Here is a 12,318-nt window from a genome sequence, read left to right on the forward strand (position 1 = left end):
TTTTTGCAGAAAATTGCAGGCAAATATCAACCTTTTAAACATGATTACTTAAACATGACCATTTTACACTATTGTATGACTTTTTTGTTTATATAATCCTACTTTTTATGAAGTTATTAAAAATTCATTGTTTATTTATATGTTTAACATTGACATTTTACATTTCAACATGGCATTTTATATTACAACTATTTTTTTGAACACTATTTTTTATGAGTTCATCAAAACAAGCACTTTTATAGATTTAATTTTAGAGTATGAATAATTTATGCCAACGTATGATTGCTTTACCTAACGTTTATAAAACAAGCTAAAAAGCAGTCGGCATAAAATAATGTTTTTGTTCAATTTTTTTAACAAATAAATAGAAAATTACAGCAAAAAACTTAAAATTTTTAGTACAGTTTTATATGTTTGCAATTCAGTTAAGTAAAATTAAATGTATAACTGCCATTTTTATTACTATTTTCCCCCATGTGAATCATATCTATATTGAAATACCCTATTTGTTCTAAAGACTCAGAAGAAATAAGAAGTGTAAATATCTAACTTTGAGAAGAAGAAAAAAAAAATCATAAGAATAATATCGTTTAAAATTTCTAGAAATGAAAATCTTTGCTTGCATAGCCATCAAGTGTGATATCAATTTAAGATATTCTTTATTTCTATTATATAAAAATATTTTACGATCCTAAAATAACTTGAAGATTAGAAAGGATATTTATAGACATCTTAGATATTCTCAGTGCTTTCATCATTTTGTATCTTATTTCATGGTCACTTTACCTTAAAATAAACTTGTAATTAAAAAGAAAAAAAACAATCTATATATTGATTCCAAAGGACATTTTTAGTCTTATTTACTACTTAAACACTATAGATAGTATTGACGAGATTAATAGATAAGTTTATTTGTCAGATAAAGAGGAAATTCTGAAATGTATGATAAGATTAAAGAGAACTTCAGGGGGAAAAAATTACTGTATAATAACGACATTTCTTTTCCGTTTTTCTTTCTTTCTTCCTTTTTTTATTTTTAAAAAAACATGATTCTGGTAATAAAACTAAAATATACGGTATTTAAACCATTTATGTGGTGATTTTTCGGTCATATGATAACAATTTATGGGAAATTATGATTTTCAAAATTATAGGTTTAATTACCACACATTTAGTAAAAATACGAAACAAAATGCAAAGTATTATGAAAAAACTACCAAATTTTATACTGTTTACCAAATTTTATCTCATGTTATAAACTCATACCTTATAGTAACTTTAACCAAAATCATAACCAAATTACTGAGCTTTTTAACGTTACCATAGAGCCAGAAACAATGATGTAAATTTTACCATATACTATGATCATATAATTTTTTCAGAGTTGAAACACGTGGATAAAGAGTCCATCATAAAAGGACAATTCGATGTAAAAATATAAGCGTAAAATATTTTAATTAAAATTTTTTTCAGAAAATAACAGTATACATTTTTTAGGGGGTTTAGAGAGGCTGCAATGAATTTAATTTTTATATCAATTTGTAATTAACTGAGTTATTTATTTAGCTCATTTGTTTATTTATTTATTCAATATGTTATTTATTAAGGTTCAATTTGTGTAAAGCTAAGAAACTGAGTACAGAAAAAAAATCTACAAAGAATAATATTTTTACTTTGTCTAAATTATTTTGTTGACTATTGTTATTGAAAAAAGACTTATTTACTTTATCAGTAAGCATTTAAATTCGGATGATTTTTAAACAAATATTAAATTGTCTGACTGTTAATAGGTTTTGACTAGATGTTAGAGGGGAAGCCATTTATTTGATTTAATATTTTTTATTATCTAGTTCTGAAAATATTTTTCAAAACTTTTTTAGCGTTTTGGAAATTTATTTCAATTTTTTATATAAAAAATTTACATTAATTAATCACTGTTTTTAATCAATCACTTTTTTTAAAATTAAGCCCAAACAAAAATGGAAAATTATTTTTTTCTATGTAAATTATACACTTTCATATCGAAGAAAAATCAAAATTATATTTATTTTCCCAAGCTAAAAACAAGTTTGATTTCTAATTCATTCTTCATTCGATTCAAGTACTGTTTCACAACGGGACAAACATTTCCTGTAAAAGAAAAAGAAGCAGATTATGATACAGAATTCTTTTTATTCATATTTATTCAGACCTTAGTACAAGTAATTGCATAAACGGATAATTTATTTAGTAACTTAATTGATTGCATATCCAGTTCAGATAAAAATGGTGTTTTTATGTTCTTTTTGTTTGTTTTTTCTTCAGACATAGTCGATGAACTAACTCGTTCTTGTTAGTAGGTAACAGATTCAGTGATCATAACACTATTATCTTTATGATTTTTAAGGAACTTTAAAAGAAAAAGAAACCCAAGAACCAAGTATAGGGAAAAAATACTCCGTCCTAGGTTACTTTTTGAGTGAAACTAACACAAACTTGTGCGGGTTAAACGGGTTCAAAGTAAAAAACCAATAAAATCTTTTACAGCTATCCCGATGAGGACTATATTCTAACCCTATCTCTAACCTATGCCCCATTTTACAAGCACATTTTAACCACATCCCCATTTGTGTCAGCATTGTAGAGTGTAAACCGAATTAAGGAATCACCATCAACATTCAAAATGGCGTGGCTAATGTCCTTGGAAATATATCATTACCGTATCAATACCGTTTTTAATTTACAACAATAATGTTCGTATACAAAGAAAAACGGGTACCGTTATCAATATTATTACCGTTTTTAATTTAAAACACTAATGTTTGGCGGATGCTAGCAGTTTTGAGGGCTAAAGGTGGTCCTACATGTTATTAGCAAGGTGGTCATAATGTAATGGCTCTTCGGTGTATATCATCTCGCCTAAAAGTAATAAGAAAGTGCAGTAATAGGAACACAACATTTGCTTTTTAAAGATAAGCAATAAAATTAAGCAAAAGTTCTAAATGCAAGATGCATTTTTTTTCAGAAACAGCAATTTGATTATTTTATGCATAAATTTAATTTATAATAAAAATTAAATTTGCATGTGGTAAAAAAGAGTAACGAAATATATTTAATTTTTATTAATTACATACATACTTACCGCAAAGCAGATATTAGTAAATTTCTAACGGGTGGCAATTTAGCGATGTTTTTAGCAAAAGGTGGATTGAAACATCTCACGATTTCGTTTTTGGTCATTTTAGTGAAAGGCAGACAAGCAAAGAGGTTAAGAGAATATCGAATTCGTTTCATTTGATCTTTATCTAACCATTTCAAAGCAGTCAAGAACACTTCATAGTAGCTGTAAAAAGGCGATATTAATGTTCTTTCTTAATCATATATTGTTTATTACAAAATTTGATGATTAGCATTATATGCTTCACTCTAAAATCATTTATGCAATGTAATTGAATACCAATAAGACTGCTTCTGAAATGCGAAATTTTGACTTAATGTATTCTGTTAAACATATAAATTTTTAACTAAATTATTTTAATATCTTTATTCATAAGTGGTTGTTACACATGGATAGAAAACTTTAAGAGTGCACGGAAAAAAATTCTGGATCAAATTACAATAAAAATACTGGTACTCAATGTACTTTTTACAATACAATCCATTTGTTCTGGAAAATGTTACAGAGTAAAAAAATTAACATACCATAATTTTTACAGTAATAATTACAGTAAAACCATTGAATCGCTCTAAGTAAAAAGAATTTTTTCTCCAAAATTTTACAGTAAAAATGGATTTTACGGATGATGCACCGAAATGCCTTTATATACTTAATATACTTTATACTTTAATTTGATCTGAAATTTTTTTTACAGTGTATTAACAACTAAAATTAAATTTATCGTATTTACTTAAAACCTTAACCACCAAATACGATTAACTTAAAAATGCTCAAGTTTCAAATTATATTAAGACGAATTAAATATTATATAAAAAGTCAAAATTTTAGAAAAGTAGGAATCATCAAAATGTTTTTATATTCTTTTTTTTTAATAAAGGGATAATCAAAAAAGAAAACAAAATCTCTAGCTGTTCAAAAACTTGATCTAAAGGTAAAGATATTAGTTTTTACAAGTTAAATAGCAAATAAAGGTGAACATTTTCAAACCTTTTAAAACTTTATAATTATAAAACGCAGCTTTAAAACAGTTTGTGCTCGAATTCAGGGGACTATATAATTTTTAATTTTCAGCTTGGGAGAAATAACTATAAGAAGTGCACAATATTTTAGAAATTTATAATAGATTTTGATGTGTTTTTTTTTAAAGTTGATTTTCAAGTTGATTAAAGGCTAAAATTTTATTTTTTGTTTTATTAAGAGTTTTTCTTTTTATTAAAATATTTTAGTTATGAAGTTTCGAATTACAGTTTCCTATGAATTACCTTTTGATATTTGACTCCAACCAATCCAACGAGAGCCCTATCAAGATCTCACAAATTTGAGAAATGCTTAGGTTCATAAATTCTTCTGTCTTGGCACACTTTTCGAAATTTTTTAATATCTCTTTATAAGCTATGTGCTTTTCAACGATCATTTCCAATTCCCAAGCAGCAGCGTAAATATAGATATATGCACTTACGTTGTCTGAAAGAAATAACTGAAAATGCCAAAATTCATTGTCAAATACATTTAAATACATACACAGAGTTGATAAACAGATGAAACTAACACAACTCAGAAGAATTAATTGGTTTGAAAATGTCAGCAAAAATGAAAATAGATGCAGGTACAATAAAAATAAGTTTAACTTTAGTTTTTGCATATGAAAATTTGTTAAAACATTGAAACAAATTTGATCTTATTAAATTTTTTTTTAAAAATTGAGAAGCGGAACGATGTGTTTTGATCTGATTTATTCTAAGGAGTAAATAAATCTGTAAAATTTGAGAACATTTGAAAAAAATTGATTCAGAAAATCAAAGTGAATCGAGTTGATTTTAAGACCAAGTTTTTAAAATATCAGTTTAACAGCAACAGCCCGCAAATAAGAAAATAAAAATATCCCGTAAATGCGCGAATAAATTTAAGCTATAAAAAGTCTGTAAATCTATTCAAATTTACACAACTTATTAGAATTAAAGAAAACTATTCATCCAGTACAAGGATACAACTGACTATAATGTCATTGTACTTATACTACGTATAATTAACAATTAATTTTATTACGAGAAATAGAGATGCATGCACAAGGTTTTCCCTTAACAATATGACAAACTTGCACGAGGTTTAGCCCTTTGACTCAAATGTGGCACCGGTGACCCTTTTACGTATTTTTTTTCCGACGTTTTAATTAGTAACTCAAAAGTATATTTTGGTATTTTTAATTATAAAAAACAGTCTAATAGTCACTAAAAAACCAGCTAGATTATCGGAATTATATTTGTACTAAAATCTAAAATCCGAAAAAAAATATTTTTGAAAAAAGAATTATTTTTTATTCGAAGTCAAAAATTTATTAACAGTAGATTTTGTATGTTAAAGAAATTTCAATGATGAATAATCATTTTTCCTATATCCAAATAACTGCAAATTTTAAAAATTGTTGTTTAAAAGTGAGCTGTGTTTCGAAGATTTTAACTTTAACGCAGAAAAAGATAACGATGCTACATGCTGTAAACATAACTATAAATTATTAAAATACTATTAATAATATTTTTCATTTATTTTGACCCATTGCAGAGTTCACGTTTATTAATCTACGCGAGCAACTATTGTGACCAAAGGTAGCAAATCATCCAATCATGGCCCTCAACCTAACCTAGCACCATTTTTCGGGGTTTTTAAGAGCCATGGAATGTTAAAAAATGAACAAAACGTTAAAATCAACAACAACTGCAACACATTTGCGTAATAGATATTATCATAATGACATGTTTTTACTACACTGGCCAACTGCTACAAAAAGTGTTTGAAAATCCATATTCCGACCAGAAGCAGTCAAACAAATTGCTCCTTATAGGCGGAACATTATAACATTACGGTAAATTTCTGGCATTGTCTCTCACCTCGAATATATTACCAACGAGGTTTTTAGTGGAATAAACTCGGTTCCATGCTGAAAAATCTTTTATTTGGCATGATAGAACCTATCACATCTCAAGCTGGCCAATGAATGAAACCAGCAACGCCCTCTCGCAAACATTTCAGACCCATCAAGGTCTTAGTACCCTTAAAACACACGTTGTGAGTTTGTCACACAGGCAGTAAAACACTCCGTATACTATAAAATATGTTTCGATATTGTGAACAATCTTTGAGAGACAAACGAATGTATAAAATACCTTACTTGAATGCACTGATCTATGAGAGGTTTCATTTTAAGTTTTCGAGCGACACTATAAACATCAACAATATTTTGGCAGTTAGCATTAAGTTTATTACTGTACATGTAATGCAGAACAATTTTCAACACGTCTGGTTTCACATCTTTTATTTTGACCTGTGAAAATTAGAAATTTTAAATTTAGTGATATAGTATTGTGCTATGCTTGTGAAGGAAAAACTATTACCAAATTTGCTTTAGCCTACTGTATCGTTTTATTAAAATAAAAAATTAAAATTAAAATCTAGAAGAAGAATGTTAATTTAATAGAAAATTTTCGTAGCATTAAAACAATTTTCCAAGTTATCAACGCAAGACAAAAGCCTTTTTCAAACAACAACATTTTTCCTCATAAAATCACATTATAATTTCATTAAAAAGTCTGGCAATAACAGTTTCAATACAGGAGAATTTTTTAAATATTTTATCTTTACTATTTTATTTTATTTGCAGACTTAATTTACTAGAAGACAAGGGTGAAAGTAATCAAAAAAGAATTTCATCTTTATTACAAATAATATGTTATAACCATCGTTGGACAGCTGACTCAATTTTTTAGTTTACGACTACCAATGTTCAACTCCGTATCTCTTTTATTCTCGATGTAGCCATATTATGATTCATAGTAAACTTTAATTTATTCCTAAAAACAACATTCTTACAACAGCCGATAACAGTTTCTAAATCATTTAATCTAAAATTATTGGTTTGGAAATAATAAATTTTACTAGAGTTCAAGCTATAAATACTGATTAGTTAATAAATAGGAATGAAAACGCAATTGGACACATCGAAAACAAAAGAAACTGTATCTCCAGCAGTAATTAATTAAGAGTGAAAAACCATAATTTATTTTGAACTGTTAAACCTTATTTTGTGCATAAGAAATAAATGAACAGAAAATGAATTAATAATACCACAACATTACCATTATCACATGCTTCATAAAAAATATTATCGTAAATAAGATTCCTTCACAAAATATTTTATCCTGAAAACAAAACATTTCACAAAACATTATACCTCAAAAAAGACCCTTCCCAATATTATTTTCATTATTTATTGCTGTTTTTTATCAACGTTCTCTCAACATCATAACATTAATAAACATAGGTTTTTGTGAACTGAATCGGGCTGTCCTGTTACCAATAACAGGAATAAAAAAACGAACTTTTATTTCACAAATCGACAGCACCAGGATCCAAGCTGCAAGATTCCAATTTAGCGCTTTTTTGAGACTGGCAAAATTATGATAAGATTTTACACCATTTTCTGAAGAACACTTTTCACTAAAAGTCTGGAATGTCCCATGCCTATTGATGTTTGAGCCGACTAAAAATCTTCTTGAAAGATTAGAAAAATGCATTAATTTTTATTTATTTCTAATGGCAAGACAAAAAAAAAAATTAATGAACAGGAACAGAAGCAAAGATGATACAACAATAAATTGACCGAAGTCATTGCCTCATAAGTTCTCTGGCCTTCCAATAAAGCCCAGTCTCGGAGTCGCCCCTAAGGACTACACAGTGGTCTAGGTGGTGTCTATCCATAGGGATATTGGAGTTACAGAGGGGGCAGTAAGGGCTTGAGAAGATCCGAATATGGTGACGGTGATCTGCAAGGCAATCATGTCCGGTTAGTGGACGGAATTGGGCCACAGCGTGCCGACGAGGACTGCCAGGAACCCTCAAAAGATCTTCAGCTTTCCAGCGCTTAGATTTTACTCTGTCATTTATTTGTTCACTGAATTGCCCTTTTAAAGTTTGCTTTAAATAAAGCTTCACAGAATGAAACCTCGAGCCCTTTTGCCAGGGTATCTGCTTGCTCGTTTCCAAAGAGGCCGCAGTGGCCCGGCAGCCACTGAAGAATCACACGTTTCTGTTTTTGACACAGTTCTTGTAGATGTTGCTGACACTGGGTGATTGGATAAAATGCCGAAGTTGTAGATAACTTTGCCGTTACTGGAACGTTGCCCAGGGTGCACCACGAGGAGGTAGGTCTACGCTGCATCCCGTGCATTAATCAATTCAGCAAATTTCATTAATAATAAGAAGAAAAAACTCTTGAATATGTAAATTTTTTTTTTAAATAACTTAATGAGAAGCTAACGCTTGAATGTAAGCGGCGGTATTAAATTTTCTCTAAAAAATGTATTTATTACTGGTTGGCTAATTAAATTCAATTTTCAATTTGTCATGTTAAGATTCTTTAACCGTTGAGTTAACCGTGAAGGTTTTCGTAGTTTTCTCTTTAATGTTCCTTTTTAAAGTTTTGCTGAAAAAGTTTCTCGCGTAGGAGAGTTTACCCTGAAGTTACCATGAAAGAGGTACTTATCCATATTTCCTCGTTGGGTCTAAAATATTAAGGATACGGAATTTAACTTTAAAGAGGCAAATCCGGTTTCTTCTTTTCAACGTTGATAATAAAATAAGCTTTTCATCAAAATATCAAAAAATTTAGAAGCTTTTATTAATGCAGCTCCCATTGCACTTAAATTCCGTTCAATGTTATCAATGAATATATCATCATTTTATGAAAATCTTTAAAAATGATCCTAACTGTAGCTACATTGATAAATATTAGTGAGATTTAGGTAAATAAATTGAAAAATAAATAAATCATTTATTGCATTAAAGGCAGCTGTTTCCACAGTTAAATCTTACGTTTAAGTGTCTGCATCCGACCAGTTTTTTCCAAATTTCTTCTAAGTAAATATTTTAATCTGGTTTGAAAAAGATGAAAAATTGTAAAAATAAATACACATGTTTATATTTTTATAATTGCATATTAAATTGAAGAGGAGCTATAACCTGTCAAATATTTGCTCGATAGAAAATAATATGATTTTAATAAAGTTTAGTTTACTTACTAGTTTGTTAAAAATCTTGGTGTAGTTACCACAATTTTTAGTGTAGAAGCAAATAAAATTTTTAGTGCATGTAGTTGCATTTTTAATTCTACTGTTCACTATTATAGTTTTATCTATTTATTTAATGTTTGTTTGTTTGTTTGTTTACTAACACACATTTTCATACTGATTAATGCTTTTAAAAAACGCGTTTTAGTGTAAAAACGTATTTGGATTAGAAATTTAGCAATTTAATTGAGAAACACGAATAACATAAATGAAGATTAATTACACAGGAAACAATTAGAGTAATTAATTAAGGATGTCAAAACAAATACGAAACATACATCTCATTGCATACAAAGATATCTTTATGTCATTGTTCAATGTTCAGCATCATCGATAAAAAGCATAATCATAATAGTAATAAACAAACTTATATACTAGTAATAAGTTATCATAATATATTTTATGGTAGTCATAGTCATAGAAACTTTGACGTCAGAACTATAATTTTAAAGTCCTTTCAGCATGTTTTATATTTTCTTTGACAGCGAAAATCACCGAAATCGAGGAATTTTTGGAAAGATTAATTGAAAACGTTTCGTGTAAAAGCGCTTGTTACAATTATTATTATTAATTTATTTATTTCAGAAATTTTTATTGACTCATACAAAACAATATAAATTATTACTAATAATTTCAAGCTATGTTTCCCCCCCGCTTTAATAGCAAAAAAGAGAATATTTATCTGATAGACTGTAGACCTCAGTCACTTTTGAGAATTTGAGATATTATAACATTTAAACATTGGATTTAATAATTTTTTTCTTCTTATTTTATTAAACGCTTAAAGTTAGTTATGTTTATTTGTTTGCTTTAATTTAAAAATAGACTCATTTTGAATAAGTAGTCTATAAAGCAAATGTTGAGTTGAAAAAAAAATGAATTTCAGAATTTAAAGACCTGTGCTTATAATTTAAAATTAAATTATTAGAATGATGACACGGCAGCTCAGGAAATAGAGCGTTTGCCTCCCAATCAGGTGATCCTGGTTCTAATCCCAGCGGTGGCTGCTTGTTACGAATTCTGTGTCTGATTTGCCCTTACCACAGTGTTAACGTTAAATATCCTCAGTGGTAGAAGGATCATGGGTTAGAATCCCTTTGCCCCCGGAGTAATCGTGGATGGTTTTCGTGGGAGGTTCTCCGTGTGGCATTCAGCTCCGTGTAATGCAAATGCGGGTTATGTCCATCAAAAAATCCTCCATGAAGACTAGTTCGTCCCAATGCTTGATCAAAGAGTCTCTTTGTCTTCTGGGTTGGGTTCAAAATTACAAAGCTACTGAGCTGAACATTGATAGTCCTAAACTCAGAACTGGGTTGGCTGTTTAATGCTGGTTTTAAAGTTAGTGAAAAAAAAAGTTATTAACTTTTCATTTCCTGCATTGCTTTCATGGAGCTTCTTTGGAGGTAAGAAATCTTTTCTTATGATTGCTTCTATCAAGCGTTTTTCCAAATTCGCAGATCAAGTGAATTTTTTTAAACTGTTAGTTCTTTTGGTTTGAAGTTAATATGAATAAAAAATTTCATTTATTTGTCTGAAGTTGCAGATATAAGTTTAGGCGAAAAAAAGAATTATAAAGAAACACAAATATTTTGTTAAATAAGTAATAACGAATGCAGTTGGAAGAATCACTATGACGATACTTAATTATAAATCAATTGTTAAAAAACTCATCTGTAGAAATTAAAGTTAATACTGTAACTTTAGATTGTATTAATTAAAACAATTGATTTTTTCCAAATCTTTTAGTTTCAGTTTTTTTTAGTTTTAGTTTCAAATCTTTCAGTTTATTTGTTGCTCAGAAAGAAAAAAATGGAAAGAGATAGGAATAGAGAAGGAAATGGAATATAATGGAGAGACAATAAATGGTGATTTAAAAAAAAAATCTAAAAAAAAAAAATCGTGCTAGTTTTAATCCGAACAAAACAAAAGCTTTTTTTTTCTATTATCAAAATCTCAGTTGAGGAAGAATTAAAAAGTATTTTTCGCCAAACTGCCGACAGTAAAAAAATAATTACCGTTTCTAAATCTTGCTTTGTTATAGAAGTGTATTCGGACAAATAATATTTATAATTAAGTTTTGAACTGAAATGAATACCTATATGTAAAGAAATCATAGTGTGTTTTTTAACACTTGAACTTAATGTAGGTGTTACATTCAATACAAAAAAATGTATGATAAATAAATACGCATTATTAAAAGAATAAGAGGAAAACAAGACCAATAAAACATTTTATGAACGATTAAGTCGCACATTTTTTCCTGCTTTTTACCATTAAATTCTATAAGTATATTTTAATAAACCTTATACCATGTGATTCTTCTTACTGGGTTACAAAGAAAGGAAATAACTAGCAATTTCCAGCAGTTTTAATGAATCATTCTGTTTACGGGGGAAAAAAACTCACAAGATAACAGGAAGTTCTATTTGCTTTGAGCAAGTTGGTATAATTTTATTCTATTAAGAAAAGGACAGTTTCATAGTATTTTGAAGATCCTAAAGGAGTATTTAAAGAAAAACCAGAAAGTGCTATCATTGTTCTGAAATAATTGCAATAATTTTTACATTTGTTACATCTTTAACACTTACAGCTCTATTTAGTTATTTATTTTATTTTCATTGTCATTCTAAAACTTGATAATAAATCCACGTTATATAGATATCTAAGCCAGAGGCTAAATTATATATACATATATTAAAATTCTTTTTTAAAAAAATGAAGTTAAAATATGTTAGAAATCCATGTTAGAAGTCTCAGAATAAAATTTAAGCAAGAAAAACTCCAAAATTGTTTTAAAACTGAGACTTAACACCAAGATCAAAGAAGAGAATAAAATAATTTTAAAACCAAATTATTTAAGAATGATGTTTAACTGCAAAATCAAAGGGGATGCATTTTAATCTCACTACACAAATAAGCTGGTTTTTATGGATTTTAATACCGAACTCAATAGTTATTAAATTTGAAAACCGATTTTTTTTCTTTCCTTATCTGGATCAAAATATCCGGACGCCCACTTAGATGAAATTTGGTCTATGCTGC

General features: G+C 28.3%; 1 protein-coding gene across 1 annotated transcript; it reads right to left on the reverse strand.

The window, feature by feature from the left end:
* Positions 1–2,021: 2,021 nt before the first annotated feature.
* On the reverse strand, positions 2,022–9,618 carry LOC139425391 (kelch-like protein 31). The gene is made up of 5 exons (XM_087164285.1): positions 9,555–9,618; positions 6,324–6,476; positions 4,420–4,634; positions 3,122–3,322; positions 2,022–2,130 (listed from the first exon to the last, which is right to left on the reverse strand). The coding sequence occupies exons 2-5, from the start codon at positions 6,423–6,425 to the stop codon at positions 2,082–2,084; spliced, it is 567 nt and encodes a 188-aa protein (XP_087020411.1). The 5' UTR covers positions 6,426–6,476; positions 9,555–9,618; the 3' UTR covers positions 2,022–2,081.
* Positions 9,619–12,318: the final 2,700 nt, after the last annotated feature.

Source organism: Parasteatoda tepidariorum, chromosome 1 (assembly GCF_982258835.1).
Source record: "Parasteatoda tepidariorum strain Cologne lab strain chromosome 1, Ptep-v5.0, whole genome shotgun sequence".
NCBI lineage: Eukaryota > Metazoa > Arthropoda > Arachnida > Araneae > Theridiidae > Parasteatoda > Parasteatoda tepidariorum.